The 21,049-nt window shown below is 42.1% G+C and overlaps 2 protein-coding genes across 2 annotated transcripts; both read right to left on the bottom strand.

The window, feature by feature from the left end:
* Window positions 1-606: 606 nt before the first annotated feature.
* fbxl22 (F-box and leucine-rich repeat protein 22) lies at window positions 607-8,809 on the bottom strand (the record flags this gene model as incomplete). Its single annotated transcript, XM_080504221.1, has 2 exons — window positions 607-3,694; window positions 8,235-8,809. 2 exons carry the CDS (start codon window positions 8,807-8,809, stop codon window positions 3,346-3,348), a joined length of 924 nt encoding a protein of 307 aa, XP_080360347.1. The 3' UTR covers window positions 607-3,345.
* A 2,394-nt stretch (window positions 8,810-11,203) lies between these two features.
* On the bottom strand, window positions 11,204-20,828 carry usp3 (ubiquitin specific peptidase 3). The gene is made up of 15 exons (XM_080504902.1): window positions 20,611-20,828; window positions 20,178-20,238; window positions 19,870-20,007; window positions 19,049-19,132; window positions 18,796-18,877; window positions 18,444-18,523; window positions 17,926-18,039; window positions 17,557-17,670; window positions 17,210-17,359; window positions 16,603-16,709; window positions 16,359-16,439; window positions 16,118-16,236; window positions 15,880-15,993; window positions 13,495-13,562; window positions 11,204-12,477 (listed from the first exon to the last, which is right to left on the bottom strand). Exons 1-15 carry the CDS (start codon window positions 20,699-20,701, stop codon window positions 12,039-12,041), a joined length of 1,842 nt encoding a protein of 613 aa, XP_080361028.1. The 5' UTR covers window positions 20,702-20,828; the 3' UTR covers window positions 11,204-12,038.
* Window positions 20,829-21,049: the final 221 nt, after the last annotated feature.

Below are 21,049 nucleotides of genomic sequence, written 5' to 3' on the forward strand. Positions count from 1 at the left end.
TTTTAGCAAATTGATGATGAATCTCGACAACGTTGTGTTTTCAGTGATGGAGTGTCAAGTGCATAAGATGAAAACATGACAAATGAAACACTCCTCAGGCCATTCAGTGGATGTTTTTTTTTTTTCTATCCATCTCTTCTTTATAACATATTTTCTGAAGTGGCAACGTGAATTTGTTTCATGCTGATTGATGCTTTAACCAGAAAGCTGTTAGCACAGCGTCGAGCTTAAGCGCTCCACAACATGAAACCCCTGGCAAACGGCTCTCATAAAAGAGGGATCTAATTGAAACGTGTGGTCCGTTTGAAGACGTGTTATACCCCACCATCCCCCATCCCCCTAACCCGCTCTGCGCCGTCTCAGGACTGCTTAAACTAGTCTGAGGCTTTTCACGCTCTACAGCTGAGGCAGACACATGTGGGGGTCCACTTTTGATCTTGCAGGGTTTATATTTCCTCAGCTCTTGCATGAAGCTCTTTGTAAAGCAACAATAAAGCCAGCACAGGAACACAAATCAGCTGAATGAAATCCTTTATCAAACAACATTTGCATTTTATAAAGCGTTTCAGATTTGAATACCAAATACGCTGAAATTTCACTGTTACATGTTTGTGGCGCTGCATATTCATTTAAATACCAAATGACAAGGATAGAAAGTGGCTCTGCAGTTCAGGTTGTGACTTCCCCTCACACCCACTTTAGCAGAAATACGTTCTTTTGTTCACAATTTTTTCCCTTCTATTCCTGTGAAGTGAGGGCTGGGCCCAGACACTTTATTTACAAGGCAGACTGGAGCAGCAGCCTAAGAGTGAGAAGTCATTCAAGGCTGCAGCAGAAACCAGTAAGCACCGCGACCGCCTCACGTTGAACCCTTCCAAGTAGAATACAGAGCTTTTAAGGACATGCATCTGGGCAACAGGTCTTTCAACATTGCATTAGTTTAATATTTCACAGCCACAGAAACAGTACTCGTTGCTGAGGCAAGCGGAGCGGCGATGCTTTGATACAGTCGTGCAGTAACATGTCTCCCTCTGAGTGCTGTTATTGTGCTGGAGTGCTGCAGGCAGCCGGATGTGCCTCAGGACTCCCCCCACCTGGAACACATAATTCCTGAATGTCTTTCAAAGCAAAGTGTATGACAGTAAATAATATAGCTTTTGTTGCCTGAACTCTGGCTAGGAATTCTCTGAGTGAATAAAAAAAAGCAGATCTATATTTTTTTGGAGGGGGTTAATTCAAGACTTTTCTCTGTTGGAACAAAATGCATTGTGATATATTCTTAAACACTTCTATCCACTCCCACAGATTTTTAGTGGTGTGAGTAAATGTAGCAATAGTTGTTAGTTCATTCAGTATAGTTTTGCCTCTCATAACACAGTCCTGCTGTCGTCCCACTCCTGTGGTTAGGGTTTTCTGCTGAAGTTGTTTTTTCTTGTGTTATTTCTATAGTCATTTAGAATGTTGCAACTGCATTGTCTTTTACTGAGAAATCATGCGTTTTTATCACGGTCCCATTTGCAGCGGGGGATAGGAGGGTATTAATGCGTCACCCATTAAAGCTACTTCTCCAGCAGACAAAACACATAAACTAAATGAGTTTTAAAATCCACAGATATTGTGGTTGTTACTTCTGAGGCACCAAGACTGAAAGCGGAGCTTATAACACAACTCCTTGTGAATTTAAATTTACAGTATATAAGTAGCGGATTTTGCTTGATGTTGGGCTTCCTTTGGAATCACATACGCAAATATTTTGTTGGTAACATCTGATGAGATACATTATTATTTTACAGTTACATTTAAAATACATCAGAGGTAAACATGTGTTTTGACAAAAAAAACAACGTTTTTATGTATTCTAAGAAATAAAGCAGGAAATAAGGGATTCTAGGTAAAGAGATATCTCTTCTGATTTCCTCACAAATCACACGCCTGTGAAAGATTTGTTAAGAGTCATTTCTGTAATATATCTTTGTTTCACTTGAATCTACCAGTAGGGTATTTTTTTTTTTTTTTTTTTTTAAAGTGGATCACAAGCCTCACACCTGGCTACACATTAATTGAATGAAGAAATGAGGAATACTTGAACTGGGCTATGAGTATTATAGTCTCCACCTGTCCACGATGTTTTTCATTCATTCATTCTTTGGTCATTCTTTAGTGAAGACGTCATGGAACAGAAAGTTCCCTGCAGCAGCAGCAGCAGCCTGTGATGTGTTTTTTGTCACGTGGCATTCGCATACAGACACACCTAATCAACCTACTTTCATGTGTTGTTGTCTTACATAACAAGATAGTAATCAGAGCTCGGACTCATAGCTTCTTTCACTGGGAGCACCCTTCTTCCTGGGCGGACGTGACAACCCTGCACGTCTTCCTCTTTTGTACGGCGCGTAGTTCCTTTGAAGGAGGCACGTGTGACATTTGACCAAAATCGTCCTAAACTCGTGGATAAAAAAAAAAAATCTTTGGAAGAAAACAGTTCTGATGAGTGTGTAATTTCCTGAGGAAATGAGCTGACTTAGTGTATGACACGGTAATGTCTGCACAGTAAATTATACCTGACCAAAAAAAAAGACAACCTGACATCTGACAAGTAGGAGTCTCTTAGCAGCAAGCAGAAACTACGAGTACTATCCAATGGCTGCTTGACACTCGGTCTCACTCTGGGAATACTTTGGTCCATAATCTCTCATAAAATACAAATATCTTAGTTTTTGCCAACCCTACATTTGTTAAAGCAACATAGAAGTTGGATGGACGGATTAAAGCTACTTAGTGTAAATGAACAGCAAAAAGACCCCAGGCTGTGTGCGAGTAATCTAAACTGGGGCCATGGAGGCTTGAGTGTAACTCAGCAGGTCACTAGTCCATCACAGTTGTAGCACAAAGAGGCACTGAAAACATCACAAACAATTTGGTAATGTGGAATGACCAATAAAGCTCACGTATGTATTTGAATTGAGGGAAGAAACTGGAGTATCGGTAACTTTAGCGTCATTGGATTAAGTAAACCTGCAAAAGCTAGAGATACTCCAGTCCAAAGAATAGTCGTACATGTAGTGTACTTTTTCTCTGGTAGGAATACCTTTATAAAAATACACAAAGGAAAATAATAAACATGCAAACACTTCAAAGGAAAGTCTTTACCCCTCTTTGGGGATTTATACTGTGAGGCAACACAACACTACAGCTCCTTACAACCTTTCACAATCAACATGTCAAGAAAAAAGGTATGAAAACGCATCTGTAAACATAAAAAAAGGAACAAAAGCATCTTGGTAAATTCTTAAGGGAGGTGTTCTTTCTCGTAGTCCCTGTGTGTTACGATGCCAGGCACGTCCCTCAGGAAAACTGCAGGACTTTCTGCAGCGCCCTGCGGTGCGGCAGCCTCTCCTCGGGCTGGCTGTCTGGGATCATATCAGCACTTTTCTCTGCGCTCAGCTGGACGGCCGGCCTCATCTCCCTGCAGCTCTGCAGCCCCGTCTGAGTGATGTTCCTACAGAAGTCCACCATGACCACCTCCAGATTGTGTCCGTGAGCCACCACAGCCTGCAGGCTGCTGTCGGTGATGCGGACGCAGTTCTCCAGGTGGAGGCGGCGCAGCTTCCTGCAGCACCGCAGCACGGAGGTCACATCCTGGTCGGTGATGTGTCCACAGCCAGACAGTGTCAGTGAGAGCAGATTGGGACACCTGCAGTGGAGAAAGCATCAAGAGTTGTTAATAAAGACACACAATGGACAACTAAACCTGTTTGCATTTTTACTCAGCATACCGTATAGTACTGTAGGAGATTAGTCAGTTTGAGCAAAGACAAGCCTTTGGCGTGTGTCCAGTGGATACTCAAATACTCAGGTAACAAAAAGAAGTGTTTGGATTTGGGGACTCGATCCGAGCCGCTTATAAATGTCGGGTAAACAACATCACAAAGAGGTGGCAACATGATCTGTATAGTGACGGAGCTCCACCAAACTGTCTTTTCTTAGCAAACTCCCCCACAGGGGCATAATGCGTTTCCGCTCTCTGAAAGGCTTTTAAGAATACATGCGGTATGGGACTATTACGTGTAACAATTACAGGATGTTTGATGAATAACAACATCACAAGTACACAACATTTCAGTACTTTCTTTAGAAGCAAACCCCTCAGACTGAAAATCCAATGTTCCTGTGAATTGCATGTATTTACTGCACGTTTCTACTCAGTATTTTGGAGTGCACTGCAACCTACTGGCAGGCCGGCAGCACAGAGCCGGCAGCACTGTTCAGATGGCTACAGATCGGGGTGTCATTCATGTTCACTGAAGATTATATAAAGAGTTACGTAATCCTACCACTTTACCACACGTGAGCTAAACATATTCCAATGGACGGCAAGTGTTGAGGGTTTTGCCCCAGTAACCCCTGAACATGCAAGAGCACAGTCGATCCATGTGCTCCGTGGCATGGGCTTTATCAGGCAGCCGTGATTGCACTGTATTGACATTAACAAAATTAAGAGGGGGTGGACCATTAAGCTAATAGGAGACTGTTCTATTTAGATTCATTTGCTGTCTACTGACGGTGAAGTTGAACAGAGCGCAGATAGGAAACAGAATGAAGTGAATGGAAGTATATTACACTGATTTAAAAAAAACTAAAAACAAGCCTTTGTTATATAATCCGCCCTCTCATGGCACTCTTCCCCTCTCTTCTGTGTGTTATTCTAAACTAAATATAACATAATTTAAAAACTATTAATTCCTCACACACTCATGCATTGTTATTTTGGAGCACATTAATATTCTTCCAATGAGCAAAACTATTTTATTCTAAAATGACTTTTCTTGTCTGTCTTTCAACCCGTTATATGTTCCTGAAGAACATTTTCAAAATGTCAGGTACTGACTTTAAATGGAGGATATTAAAAAATGCAAATAAACTCACTAATGTGGCATTTTTTAAATGTTGAAATCTGTTGACAATAATCAAATTTACCAATATTTCATCATCTCTACTTCTAAAATTCTCTAAATTGGGCAAATGTCTCACTAAAAGATTGACCATGAACAACCCCAAAATTTGGATTATTTGATTCATAGATGTGACTTATAAAACACATATAATGTCAAGTCAACTTATGTGGAATATTTAAAATATTCATTTGACTGATGAATAGTAAATGATGTTTTCCATTATTATTATCTGTCAACATTATCCAGCTTTCCCTTCCTACAAGCAGGAATAAAAAAAAAAAATACATCAAAGTCCTTTTCTACAATTAAAAACTAACATTTTTGATTTGACCAGAGAAAGTAACTAATAGTTTTCCATCCATCCATCTTTTATATGGCTTCATCCAAATATTAGGGTTGTGGAATTGGATAGGTGACTACATATGAAGGTAGAGAAAACCCTGGACTGAGGCCCAGTCCACAGGATGAAGACTGAGACATCATCATCGTCATCAATAAGGCATATAGGTATAATAATGTGTTTAGATTGTGGGAGCAAACTAGAGGCAAAAAACTAAACCCACAGGAAGAACATGCCAAATACACAAAAAAAGGCCCCCAAATGTTATGAAGTAATATTTATTTGAGTTGTTTTTTTGTTGTCATTTTTTTTTTTTTAACAAACAGAACGATCCTCAAAGTGAATCTAGGACATACTGAATCCAGTCAACAAATTTCACGGTTGAGGATTATAAAACAATGGTGGGCGGCATCTTTACGCAATGATTAACGTGACTTCAACACCAATGCTGATTGGAGGTCAGAGGGCAGGTGCCACCACGTGCCACCAAGGAAGTTCCGCCCCCTGGTCGCCGCCCTCTGTTCGTTGTACCATCATGTAGGTCACATTATAAAAAAAAAAGCAGTGAGAGGGCAGCCTGGTGTTTTCTGGGCACATGCAGAACGCCACATCAACAACTTGTAATCATCTCTGTAGTGACCCATTTGGTTTCTTAATAATCATTTTGTTAGATCAAATGATCACGTGAACTCTAAAAGGACTTCAGTCATATTGTTAATCTCTTTTAGCCCTTTAAGGATTAGCATCAAACAGGGTTGACTAATTTCTGGGAGTCTTCAGTTTATTTTTTTGTTTTCTTATTTTCAAATTCAAGTATGGTTTTCAGCAATGAGCTCAAGGTTTTGAGGTTAAAGCCAGTTACTTAAATAACAGCCCAACATGGGCTTGTTCTCATTTTGTGAGAGAAAAACTATCAATTGAGCCAAACGGTGTGTGTCAAAGTTTGGACTGAATCTGTTCAGAAATGTTTAAACATAAAGTCTCGTGCCAAAGCTCCTTATGCCACCCACTGTGCAACCCACACGACATGCCATGTTGAGCATGCTAATAAATGTTGCGTAATTCCAACACCGTGGCCACGAGACGATCAAAACTGACTTCTTAATAACCGACTCATTGTTGTAATCTCCCCTTTGAGGAGAACTGCCGTGCAAATGGCAGTTTACAGGGGCCAGAAGACATGCTATGTTTTATAGCTTTTTTCCATGGAGATATAAAAAACAGATAGACATGTGCTTGGCGTCAGAGTTTGCGTGGATCCTTATCCAGGAAGAGGCAGGCAGAGACAGACGCACATGTTCATTCCTCTGACAGCAACAAAGAGCCAATTGTAGGCTCCACCTGCCTGCATAAATCTCAGGAACGCAGCTGACTGGGAGGATCTCTGGGCAAATCGCTCTTTATCACCCCCACAGCTCCTCTCTGTCCCCGCCCACTCTGTCACGTGCGCTCGCTCTCCCTTCTGCCTCAGACAATTTGGGAGGGTTTATCAGTATGCACCGAGTGTGCCTTCAGGGCACCGAGAGACCAGCCCCAGACAAAGTGGGTGGTTCCAGTTTTGACTCATCTCGCAGCTCTCATGTCTTACCTCTCGGATTTCACAATACAGGAAATCCTCACAGGGTCATACGACACACCACTGAGCCAACCCTCCACTTTTCTTTCTCCTCCTCCTATCCCGGCCAGCTGCTGCGGCCCAGCTCCCCTCGTATCGACGGTTATTACTGGCTGCCTTGAAGAAATTATCCAGAGACCTCATTACGCTTCTCCGGGCCGATTCCTGCCTGAAGCCGGCCACGCACACAAGGCCAACAGCCAAGACAGCACGTTGCAGTGACCCATCAAATCCAACTGTCACGTCACTCACTAAATATAATTTGATACGCGACCACAGTTATGTTAGTTAATAGAATCAGTCTCATATCCCACAGATGTGTCATTTTTCTGTCTCTAAAGCCAGCTCCGGATACACCATCTGTTTCTAATGATTCTGTTCCCTGCTGCCTGCAGCTAAACATGGCACTTTGACTAAGTCATGTGTTTCTAAATGAGAAGCACTTTGTTTGCTTTAGTGGGTGTGACTGACACTGGAAACCCCCTCCCCAAAATGTGTCTGATCATCTTAAAGACACATGCGATTTAAAGAAGACAGGAACGCAGACAACACAGGTGAAGCCACAGCAATGTTAATGTTACCTTCACTTGGAGCAGGAATGCTAAACATGTAGGCCGCCGGCAATAACAAGCCCACAAGAGGGGTCAAAGGGGGGCACTCACTGCAAGTTTTTAAAAACAACTGTTGTGGAGTCCAGTGGGAGTCAGAAGAGCAACTGTGTGACCCAAAACTGAACAGGAGAAGGAAATAATGCTTCTAACCATGGGATACTTGACGAATCACTTTTATGCTAGTAAAAAGTCATACTCTTTTAGGGGATGTGCACACTAAAGGCCACAGAAATTGAATATAATTTAGAAGCGGAACACTGTGGCTGAGAGGATTTCAGATTCCGCCTTTTCATAGTTTCCATAGATGTTCTAGAACTTTTTGTTTGGCAACTTAACTATGCAAAAACCTTTGCGTTGTTTTTTATTGGTAGGTTGTTATTCCATCATTTTAAAGTTCCAGTCCAACTGACATGCCCTTTGGCCATAGTCAATCAACTGATGTGAGTTTAAAACTGCTCAGACTGTCCCAAAAGCACTGCTTTGGATGACAATGCATTCACAACAACATGCTATTATTTCAAACCAGTGTTGGTCGGTTTCATCACCATAACCTGACCATTAATGTCCGTGTTTGTTGACGTAAAGTACTTTGAATGGCATTGTTATTAAAATGTGCAGTATGAACAAAGCTGCCTTGCCTAGAGAAAACCCTCTGTCAGTAGTCATTGATGTACAGACAACAAAGCGGAGGAATACCACACACAGTCACTCACATGTGGCAGACATGAGTCAGAAACGTGCTGACCAGTCTGTCATGTTTGCTACAGATGTCCTTCTGAAATGAGGTCTTCAGCCAGTCCTCAATGTTGCACACTTGCAGGACCCTGCTGGAGTACCAGCAGACGGTCAAGTAACGCAACGACGGCCCCAGTATAAAGTTGTCCTTCCTGAGCTGACAAGGGGAGCTGAAGTGGAGTACATTCCAGAGGCACGGGTCCAGGAAGACCCGACGCAGCCCACGACAGGTACGAGACAAACTTCTGCGGCTGTCCTTGTCCAGGAAGGAGAAAAGGTGCAGGAGACACTCCCGGTTGAGCTGGGTGAGATGCATGGCGAGGTGTCCCAAGGCAAAAAAAAGAGAGCCCTCGTCCCCGGGGCAGCGATAGGCCTGCTGGTAGGCTGCAACAATGAGCCCACAGCCTGTATTGTGTGGCCTAGATACATGATGCCCCCTCAGGCACACGCTGAAGGCCTGCACATATAAGGCCGGAGAATGCAGGCTATTTTGGGAAGACAACTGCGGCACAGTCCAAGATGGAAGCGTTTGAGCCATACGCTCCCTTTCCATCTGTCATGGCTCTCAACAGGCAGCAAGCACTACTTCGAGCCAGATGTTGACACTGCGCCGGCCTAGTTCTCCAATTGAGATAGACACTGGCAAGGCACATGAAAAGAGAAACACCTTGTACAGCAACAACCACGATTCTTCAAAATATAGTGCAAGTCCCTAGTTATTATGATCAGTTACCAGCTGGATTCAAAAGAACCACAATCCATTGAAAAACTGTAACTGCAAATAAAAACATTTAAAAAATCTAATATTCTCACAAAGCCTCAAACATGCATGAATGTTGAGCATGTATTATTTCATTTGCAAATCGGCCTCAGAGGTCTTAAACTCTCAATTGTCTGACAAAACTGTCGCCCGGCTGTTGCACAACAATCGTTCATCTGTTGAGCACAAGTGCCCAAAAAAATGTGTTACATTATCTCGTAATTGTGTGAATGTTAAGCATGTCATGTCCACGTGTCGTTTTACCAAAGGTTCACAAGTCTGAGCAACATTCTTGCTCTATTGATGTGACATTTTGCAACGTATCCATTTACTGTGATTCCAAGTGGAATTTTGTCACCGTTTTGAGTATTTTCTTGCATTTTGCTTTTGTGCCTCTGACTTGTTCTAACACCTTCACCATGCAACTTGATATATATGTAATCTGATATGCAAGGTCTGCTTTTACAGTCATTATTATTCAATGGGGTAGAAAGAAGAGCTGGAGGAGCATCTGAGGTAACTTAACTTTCCTTAGAGAGTAAAAATATTCAAGGCACAGATATTGTAAAATGTTTGTGAGACGTTTTTGGTCTGGCCTATTTATCAGGAGGCTGATGGCGCAAAAAGGGATTAGGATCATTTTAAAACAACAAATGGTCTGCTACAAAACAATTGTGTCTTTCTCCATGTTTGAAGAGCAACAATGTGAAACATCTGTCAAGTCTTTATAGTCTGCAACTGCCTAACTGTTGCACTAAAGCTTACCGTGGTTCAATTCATGTGTCAGATATGCAATAATGTGCTGAAATGAACTTCTCCTTTTTGCTCGTCACAAACTGAAAATCATGACACACTTCAGCGGGACTTTAGGCTTCCCATTGAATACATTCAAGTCACTTGAAAAGCCAAGCATCAACAATAAACCCAACCTGGAAACCTTCCCACAAGCGAAAGTCTCAACCACAATGACAGTGGTGCAGGCCTTCACCTGGAGGCAAACAGCAAACTGACTCAGTGCGTGTTTGCTCAACTGCAGCGGCGAGGACATACCGAAATGGCAAAAGTGAAAACACATACATGTCACCACAGCACGCCGCCTTTCTTGCGAGACGCATCCGGCTTCCACTCGTTATCACCGATCACTAAAATATGCAGGATATTGGGAAATGCCACTGTGAGGAGTGTGATCACACAACCGTTCCGTGACTCACCGCATCATCACGTCCTCAAGCAGATCTCTGATCTCACAAAGCTATAGGAGCTTATTATTAGCAGCTGTGATCAGGTCTGAAAGAGAGAAAGATGAGGATGATGAGGAGGGGAGAAAAGGAGTCACTTGTGTTATTAATGGGGACAGAGTAGCAAGCTCACAGCCACCTGTGAGCCGGCGACGAAGAGCAGCTGTTCCTCAGCATACAGGAAGGCTTGTTCCTGCCAGAGCGAGCAGACTCACTGACTGGCACATGTCCCGAAGGGAGCGCTTTGTGTGTGTGTGTGTGTGGTTAGAGAAGTTTGGGGGGGGAGGGGGAGAACAAAAAGGGCTGCCTAAAAACTTGTGCTCTCTCTCAGATATATCAAAGGCTGTTTACTGTAAGGACGTTACTGGGCAATCTGAACAGTGATGCTTCTGCTTTTCATGTGTCCCCGTAAAAAAAAAATGTTAATAAAAAAAATCTAATTATAAGAAACTAGTTTCTAACATGTGCTTCATATGACATCAGTTTACATATCCGAAGTACGATACCCAAGTAATCCTCTAAGTGGAGACGCCTGCGAGTAATAAAAACATGTTTTCATTTCGTTAAATAGAGCCAAGCCTGAAAAGACATTCTTCATTAAGTTAGGATCTGCTGACAACTTCCCTGACAAAATGTTTGTTCTACAGAACATGAAACACAATGTCTCCTTTTCACATGATCCTACATAAGAAGTTACTAATCAGCTTCCAGAAATAGAAAAAAAAAAGTAATCAGGTTTTTTTTTTTTTTTTTACAAAAAGCATTAAAAAAAAGGGTCCACCTTAAAAACATGTAATCCCCCCCAAAAAAAAAAAAAAAAATCCAGTTATTTTTACACTACATATAAACCTGTTTCAATCAGACTTTATGGAATCTATCATTTAAGTACTGTCCTTTTGACGTAAGTTAAAGAAAAACCCAAATAGACTTGACGTAGTTCAGTTTTTATGTGATAAATCTAAAACATACAGTGGTTTCATAGTTTCAACTATATCATGGAAAAAAGTAAGCATGTAAGTATAAACAGTAGGTAGATAGACGGCCTTCGTTTCCCTTCCGACTGTTATACCTTGATTAAACACAAACAGAGCGAACAAACGTCACAACACACTGGAAAAGAACAAAATGTGTTTGTATTTTGCCATGTTCACATTACGTGAGCAACATTTTAAAAAGACAATTTATTAAAAAGGTCCCATTTGGCCTTCTCCGATTAACATAAAAAGGTTAAATGATACTGCTGCACAACACAGACCAAACTATTTGATAATGATCACTTCCTCTCCACTGATTCTGGCCAAGAAGTTGGTCTAAGTCTGTACAGAGTGGCCCTCAATCGCATGCATTACTTCCTACAGTCGCTGCTAATAACTGGAACATGGAACTGAGGTTTTGTCGAGGTCGCAGAGAGAAAACGTCAAAAAACAATGAAACTATAACGATGCCAAAAATTGTTGCACTGACAGCGTCTTGACACTGTGCAGCTCGTCAGTCTAGACTAAACAGTGGACCAGCCCAGGTTTTTCCGAGGCGAAAGCTTTCCTCCATTACTCCAAACGGTCACCTTGGGAATCTAAAAGACACACGGAGAGGGACGAACCTCGAATCGTGAATCTGGAAAATAAAATGTAGAAAGTCACACTAAACATCATCAAGTACTGGATGTGGTCAAGCCGGCCAGAAACGACAAATCTCTTGAATGTGAAAAAACTGGGAGTGATCAGCGCTGTGACGAAACATGGCTGAGGTGAAGTGACACGCTGGTCGGAGGCAGCGGACTGGAGTCACTGTGCAATAGTTTGCATGGCCTGCTGAGTTTCCTCCGTCTCGGCTGAAGCTTCGGCGTCCGCCGACGTCACGTCGGTCTCGTCCAGGTCGGCCAGGTCGCCGCTCCCATCTGCAGCGCCGACTTTCTCGTCAAGTAGGTCGACGTGCGAGGCCGCGGCATCCACCGGGCCAATGTCTGACGCCGCTGTGTCTGCGGCAGCCTTGTCCTGAGTGACCACCTCGGAACAGACACTGTCCACAGCTGCAGTTTCCGCTGCAGGGATATCTGTGGCCATTTTGTCTGAGGCCACCTGGCCAGTCCTCTCCACGTAGAAGAGGATGTAGGCCTTGGCCTTCCTCACCGCTTCCTCGCTGGTCAGAGTCACTGTGCTGTCGTTGAAGTGGTACCAGCGGCCCTCGTGGCTGCCATAAGCCGTATAATGCCCGGATCCCACCCTGTGAAAACACACACACACACACATATATATATATACACACACACACATCACATTGCCGCCTGGCTTCTTGCAAGAAGTCATTTATTTCTGCTGAAGGAATAGAACTGGATTCTACTCAACATCATCAGTGCAATACTGCTACTTAGAGGCCAAAACTAAAACTGCAGCCCCTTTGATTCTTGGCACTTCTAATTGCATTTTCAAGGACTCTGCCTAATGCCTTTCAGCATTTAGTGGCTGCATGAATTTTTAAACTGCAGCTGTCCACGAGCCTTCCTGATAAAATTGGATCTGAATTGTTTAGTGGCTGGGTGGCTGAGTGACTGGCGGTCAACTGCTGAAGGGTGCTGGGACTCACAGAAGTAAATATAGAGATTTCCTCGTGTGTGGAGTTTATTTTACATATGAACTTTAACCACCGTCAGAAAATTAATTCTGAGGATTAAAACCTGCGAACCATCGTCAAACATGGCTGACGCGGCTAAAAGTGGCTGTAAGTGCTAAATAGCTCCTCACATGGCAATTTAAGATGACTCTGAAACCTAGAGGTAATGACTATTGATCAGACTTTTATTCATCTCAGATATCTTATTTTATCCTCTCAGGTTTTCATAGGTCAAGTGCCTCGAGTATGAGAGAGTTATGTTTTATGGAGTGAAGTGCTCAGGCTGTAAGCTCTTTGTTCAATATTATAATGATTATTGCTATTTTTAGGTTCAGCACTTAATTTTTTTATTTCCAAACTAACAATAGAGAGGCTATGGCTACCACACAACATATGTATTCTGTAAATATCCAATACCTGCAAGGCTGTGTGTGGGCACCTCGACTAATCTGCAGCCCTGTACACATCAAACTGATGACAACTAAATGTCCACAGAGAACCAGCATTGCGTTACGCAGTACATCAGGTTATAGAAGCTATTGAACAGACATAAACCTGGAAGGCCATTTGATGGCATTATTTTCTCCAATGAAACAATTGCAGTGTGAAATATATGGAACAATGACTTACCCAGAGCCATGGTGGACAACTACAGCAGCGAGGTCGTACAGACAACTCCCAGGTATCGAGTTCTCTGGCTGTAAACATAAACGGGAACATTTTTTAAATCAACATCGGAATGATATTTAGACATGTTCAGCCCTCATGAGAGGCAGAGGTTCCACAGCCGGACCAACAAAAACATGGAGGTCTGACCATGAATGCAAGCAGATAATAGAAAACCTGTTTGGAGGATTTACTTCAGGGAATATGAACGGAAAACAACATAACAATATAACAGATTAAGGAAGGTTTCAGGTTTCGTACTACTGATACTTAGACAAAACCTGGCTTCATTTTTACTCCCTCCCACGGCTTTAATCAAGTTTTCATGCATCATTTATTGGTTTTGAATGCATCTATGTATCCTATTAGGGTAGATTGCTTCATCTTGGTAGCCTTGGTTTTGAAAAGCCTTGCATGATTATTTAAGTTTGTCAGACAGGCTTGCTGTAATACAGCGCCCTCTGCAGGCATTAAGCGGCATTATATTCTGAACTTCAAGTAGCAATAGTCTTTCATGATTTTGGTGCATAGCCGTTCAGATCCTATCTAAAGCCATTAGTGCGGAGTCTGCTGCTACACTGAACATCAAACAGACTTCTTCTGAGAATCAGAAACAGGTGTGCATCAGCAGTCAGGACGTCTCGCAAAGTCACAGAATGAAGTCGCAACTTCCCAGACGGCCAGCAGGAAATCCATCACCAAGCCACTAATGCCGGTGCCACCCGGTGATTCAAACAATGAATAATACATCTGTTCGAGCTGCTCCTGCAGCAACACTGGCCATTACTGTGAATAATTGATTCTATTTGTTTGGTATAAAAAGCAAACATCAATGTAAATACAATACAGTTTTAGTCCAGTAATCAAAACACAGTGACTGCTTACAAGCAGAATGGTTTTTATCGTTGTGTTTATAAATCTACAAGCAGTTGATGCAAGTTTAAGTTTGATTACATCACCAGTTAGACACAAGCTTTATTTTTTTTTTACTTCTATAATATAACATTTTGTGTCTGTAAAATGATAGAAAGAATTAAATCTTATTTAATTGTACCACTTCCCCAACATTCAATAACATTTCATTATTAACCTACCGGTACTACTTATAATAATATAATTGTTCAGCACTTCTTGTTCATTTATTTGCAGATTATTTTCCATTTATTACAGTTTTCATTAATAATTAACATGTCAATCAACTGTTCTCACCAAATCAAGGTTTTAGGAATGATTCTTAAAGTCTTTCAAATTCAACATGGAATTCAATCTGAGGCGGCTGGACATGTATATACAAAAAGATATTTAACCTTGGGTGCTACCTGTGGAGCTCAGTATCCACACCTATTCCCACCTAAAACTGAACATAGACCTGATATGTGCCAAGTTTTCATTGTGATCTCACAGATTCCCCCAACTCGTAAAAGCTTTTCATTTATTTTCAGAGCGACTTCACACGTGCGGGGTGGATCCCTGGTTCAAACCAAAGCCAACAAAACAAAAGTCATACTTACAAAAACTCACAAAAAACAAAAAACAAACAAAACAAAAAATAAAAATCCATCCTAAATAAAATGAGACCAAATGGGTCAGATTGCTCCAGCTGCTTTCATAACAACATTTCACCAACACATGTGAACAAAGGCCACATTGGATGTTTTTACAACATATACAAACATCACACACCGAGTGTGCCCATGGGATTATTGTGACGACTTTCACCATATGAGAACTCCTCAGTGTTTACAGAATGCATAACGTGTGAACAGTGGCAGGAATTCCTCTTTTGCACACACCAACAAAGAAGTGCTGTGTGAACGCCGGTGACATCCTGTGTTTGGTTGGTTGGTTCGGAACATTTCGGGCCTGTGCCGCAGTCGTGCTTCCAATTACGCTGCAGCCGAGTTGCTTTGGAAGAGGACTCAGACTAACTCCTGTCGAGAGTCCACGCTGGGGTGAGAAGCCTCATACTACCACCAACGAAACCCATCAGTGAATAACGAATACGTCAAATTAATCGATGGCTCGCCTTGATCGCTGGAGAGGGTCAGCAGTGGTAACTCACCCTCCAATTAAAAAAATACTAACCTTCTTGTCTCACCTGGGAAGGTCTGAAATATTAAATTCTAAAACATTCAATAAAGAAACTTAAAGATGGATTTTGTGATATACATTGTATCATTGTGTGACTTTCTGTTGATTGTGATTTAGGATTGTGGTATTGGCATAGACCTACATGTATGGTGAAGATATCATTCGGAGCACCAGAGAGTTCTTTTTGCACGTATAACAACATTTTATTACCGTATTGAGAAGTTCCAGGAAAAGCACTTGTGTGATCTCTGGACTCACCTCTAATAAGTAGCCCCTCATGTTCAGGTCCTTCAGTGGAAATTCGACGTAGGTGTCAACCTTGTTTCTCAAAAAGGCCGTCCAGTGGAATCGTTTCAGGTGCAAACACAAAACCTAGAAAAACAAATAAAAACAAAGAAACTACTTACACCAAAAACAATATGGTTTTTTACCCCCCAAGTTACTATGGATGTAAATGAAGATAAACTAATAAAAGACTCAAGAAGTGCTGCTTTACCTTTGGCAGCTTCTGGATCCAAAACTTCTTTGTTGATTTCTGTCGCTTCTTACACTTGTGGCAGTAGTACAACTCTGTTTCATCAAGTTCTTCCAGGTCAGTGAAGCTCCGTAGGCAGTCTAAAAAACAAAACCAAAAAAAAACAATCACACAATACACTTTCAGCACCACACACGGAAAAAAAAATACTGTGAAAGAAAACTCAAGTACAAACTGTAACTTCTGTTCGAGGGAAACTCACCACGCAAGGTACATGTTGGCCCCGGCTCCTGGTCCTTGCTTCTCTTTTGTCTGAACTGACTGGGAATGTCCAAAGACAGATCTGATGGAGGACAAAGAAAGAAGAAGAAAAAAAGGAGGAAGAAATATAACATCTCGTGTCATCTTAATTCATCCTGCTTCATTTGTGATTGAATTTAAATACCTCAGTCGATTTGTCAACATTGCGTTTTGTTGTCATTTGTTGATGAAAGCTCACTTCTTACCAAGAAAAGGATCAAACTTCCGAGACTCTGTCCCACATATCAGGCAGTTGACTTCATTCTGGAGAATGCCACCAAAAATAGAAGTGACGACACTCGCGGTGCCATTTCTGTGAGGAAGTTTAAAAAAACAAAACAAAAATAACCCAACTGAAATCATCAAGTGACGATTATACAATCCATAAAATTTAAACTTCTTTGGTAAATTCATAAGACTTGATGAGATTCGATTGATACGTTTTTCCAGGCAGGTAAAACCAACATGTGGTCTATCTTCAGTTCAATATGAAAAATATCAGATTGAATATTAAACAACTGCTGTTGTGAAATCATTGATGAAACACATTGGATTAACTAAAACCTGACTGACTGAACCTATATATACTTTATCTTTAAGCAAAACAAAACAGAACAGTTCTTCTTCTGCTTTTAATCAATCTAACAAACGTACATTGACAGATGGAAAGAATACTGACTGGATCAAACAGTAAGGAAATGAATGGCCTAATAAATAATAAAGTGATGAGTGGAACAATGGAAACTTTCCAAGACACAGTCACAATCCCTGAAAACAATAAAATCAACACATTAAACAGTCAGATGTACCCACATGGAGCATTTACTCTCTGTGGTGGAGATCCTGATTTCATCCTGGGTGGAGACTGGGTGAGACGCCCCATTGCGTCCGTGCTGGAGCTCCCTGTGGAGGTGGTCCAGCAGGTACCGCATGAATTCATGGGCGTCCTGCTGCTGATAGCCCCTGGACACAAACACAGTGTTACGTTGCAGCTCCATATTAACTCAGAACAGGCAGTTCCTCTTGTTAGTGTGGTGCACATTTCAGAGTGTTGTGTGTAGAGTATGCGGTGCTGAATTTATGAATAATAAAAGAGTACAAAAGTTACCAAAAAATAAAGAAATTGCATAGACACACACACACTCAAGCAAGCAATATACCTGAAACTTGGCATGATTTTCCAGATGGCATAAAACAGGGAGTCTGGACTGAAGGCGGTCTGGTTGCCTTGCCACAGGGAACAAAGGGTTTTTCTAAACTCCTCCACCAAAGATCTGCTCAACACAAAAAAAAAAAAGGGAGTTACCATGTTGTACATTAAAATCTTTGAAGCCTACCCAATGCCTTTTGCACCGCAGGTCATTGTTTCTCGCTCTCTTTTCTTTCAATCTGCAGCCAAATCAGCCAGAATGCTTCAAGATCTAAAAACGTAGTCATGCATAACAGTATTGGCCAATAAAATACTTGCTTCTTTCATAGTCAGATTCATGCCCACATTCACCCCCCCCCCCTCCAGACGAGGACCTTACACACTGGTGTCCCCTTGGCTGCGGGTGTGGTACATCCTCCTTCCTGCCGTCTTACCGCTGCGCAGAGCCACTGCTGGCAGCTCTTTGAAATAACAGCTGAACTGCTCGATGTTGCTGTCAAAGAAACAGTTTGTCAGACAATGTCCTGCACCTCACCGAAGCAGGGCGCCACATTGACTCATTTCGCTGTGATTGGAGGGAGCTGGTGTTGTTACTCTCAAATCAACATATCTTATATGCAACTGAAATCAAATATGCTTCAGCAATTGTGTGAGCCTGAACAATAGTGATATTGAAACCCATCTGTTTTATGCTTTGCTAAAGAAACTGCATGCTGGCTGGGAAACCTGGCCTTCGACTGTGCCTGGTTTCCAGGCAGCCGCTGTAATTCCCCCGACTGTGCCCCAGACTATATTAATAAAGGATGACTGCTTGTGGGGCCCAGGCTCAACAGGGGCAGAGCTACTGAGTCGTGTTGCACACCCACATACCTAATCCTCAGTGCAAAGCCCACTTACCTGAGGGACTGCAGAATGGCATTCATGAAGCAAGTGTTTCCCAAGTTCCGCAGGCCTGTGGCAACTAGAGCTGCCCCGTCCTGTCAGAGACGTCAAGATGTGGACACATGGAGAGTTACTGGACTGGAAACATTGTGACAAAACTGTTTAATTACCATTTAAAGTCGTCTTGATAGTTCCTTGGCCCAATAAAAGACGAGCCGTGACTCATATAATTGAAGCTCTGGGCCACAGTGTGAATGCTAATTTGTCAAAGGAAAATTTGACCAAGTTTTTAAAACAGAAGGCCAATTTTTTCTTTTGTTCCTCTGAGAGCAGAACAAAACTATAGCAACTATCAAGCCCCACTTACATTGTCTTTTAACAACTTGCTGTCTGGAGCCGGACTTTCTTGTAGTTTTCTTTTTCGCTGTCTGTCACTCATCAGTGCTGGACTGGAGGAGAACAAAACATATTATCACATATGTCATTACTCATATTTCTTGAGCAAAACACTTGTAATAAAAAAAAAAAGCACATCTTATCTACATTGTGTGGCTACTGTATTGAAGAGAGTAAGACAGAAAACACAGGTGAAAACTTCATGCATGAGCAAGTATACTTACTTTTCTAGAGTCTGAAGATGTTCCCTCACTTTCTGAACCTGACCAAGCTTGGTGTCATTAACAGCAAAGTCGTCACATCTGTAACTATAAAGTACACACGCATACGTACAATTTATCAATATTAAAATACAAATAATACACAAGCACATAAACACACATATTGATGAGAGTGTGGCTAAAGTGGCTTTAACCACATAATTATTATACATTGAATTGTTTATAAATACATTGAGGCTCTTACAAAGTGACTGAATAAAAAGTACGTTGTTCCTCTCAACAATGAACAATATTAAAGGATGACCAATTGTCATTTCAGTCCAGGAGTCACATACAGCCTGATCTGATCTTGTGCGGGACGGACCAGTAAATCTGTAGTGTAACAATCTTCAAGTACAGATTTTCCCCTTGTGTTAGTGCATTTGTATATTTGTGAAAAGTCTATATTGTTTAAACCTAATCTCAACAGTAACCCACGTTTCAACAATACCACCTGGTGCAAAATCCATGAAACCATGTCCTCAGACTGTAGCAGTTTGCAATCTTCAACATGCATGTTTTTACAAATCCATACCCAAAGTAGGTCTGTGGTGCTGAAGTTAAATCGGTAGTATTAAGGTGCTTATAATGCTTCATCACTGATCTCGGTGTTGTAATAGTCCACTACTGTGACGAAGCCCGAGCATTCCTCAGTGAATGAATCAGAAATAGCAGAGACGCTTATTGAAAAGTGGATGTCTTCTTCGCATGGCCCAAGGCCCATATGCTTGAGTCCGCTGGACCAAATGATTCAATGAGACTTTAAATTGTGGACAGACACTAACCAAAACACACTGTAGTTACTGCAGTCCATGCAGACAGAGTGATGGCTCCTCTCCTTCTCTGGTTTCTCCCCCTTCTTTTGAGTACTGCCAACGACTTGGCTCTCTTCAAAATGTTTCTTCGCATGTCCGTTGACATATCTAAACGGAGGAAGAACACAACACGTTGCACAACATTTGGACTTGGCGTACCTGAAAATAATTACACATATTTGAGTATTAAAAAAAGGGTTCCAAAGCATGCAATTGGTGCCTCTACATCAACTGCAGGAGTATTTGAATGTGTCTGATTGTCAGACAAACCAGCTTACCTTCCACAATGGACAGTCAGACAGGTAAGGCAAATCCATGGACTTTTATTTGACCTGCAAACTGCACACAAAAAGATTTATAAAACAACATACACGTTATAATAGAATGATTGATAGTTTTATACTTGACGAGGATTTGTTTCACAAAATGATTCAAAATGATAAAGCACCCGGAAGCGGTCATTTACCCCCCAAACCACTGCTGAGGAGTCAAATCTCGTTTCGCTAACAGAGACACACGTCTGACTAAAACTAAATAACCAATATCAAGTCTTACCTCCCCCTAAATGACAGTTTAAGGACGTATCCTGCCCATCGGAGCGCCATAGTTCTCACCTCTGACACACAGTCCAGCTGTCTGAGCAGAAGCTGGGCGCCACAAGTCTTGCTCACTAGCATTAAAGGAGCACAGGGAGGATGTCACCGAGCTTACCGTTGCAACACCAGGAGGACGGAGGACCGCTGGGGAGCCTGGAGGAGTCGATGGCACAGCTCACGTTCGAGGTCAGATGGGGGCACTCCATGAGTTCAACAACAAAAGTCGAACTGGACCGTTAACAATAGTTAGCCAATTAACCTAAACTAGCTCGCCGCCGTTAGCGGACCAACTCCTGCTGCCCGAGAGGCACGTTTTTCCTCCCTGCTCGCTCCCACACGTCGGTGGATTACAGAAAGTGTCACGACGGCTATTTCCACCCGGGCATATTGTAAGATAAAATATGTGAGGTTATAACTGGTGGGGGAAAAGCAGCAGAGAACTGCCGGCGCTCCCCACAAACAAATGGAAATAACTTAAGGAAGTGACGCAGGGTCTGCCGGCTCGGCCGCGCGCCAGTACAAAGATGAATCCATGGATGAAACAACTCAGAGAG

This window comes from Blennius ocellaris (genome assembly GCF_963422515.1).
Source record: "Blennius ocellaris genome assembly, chromosome: 11".
Lineage (NCBI taxonomy): Eukaryota > Metazoa > Chordata > Actinopteri > Blenniiformes > Blenniidae > Blennius > Blennius ocellaris.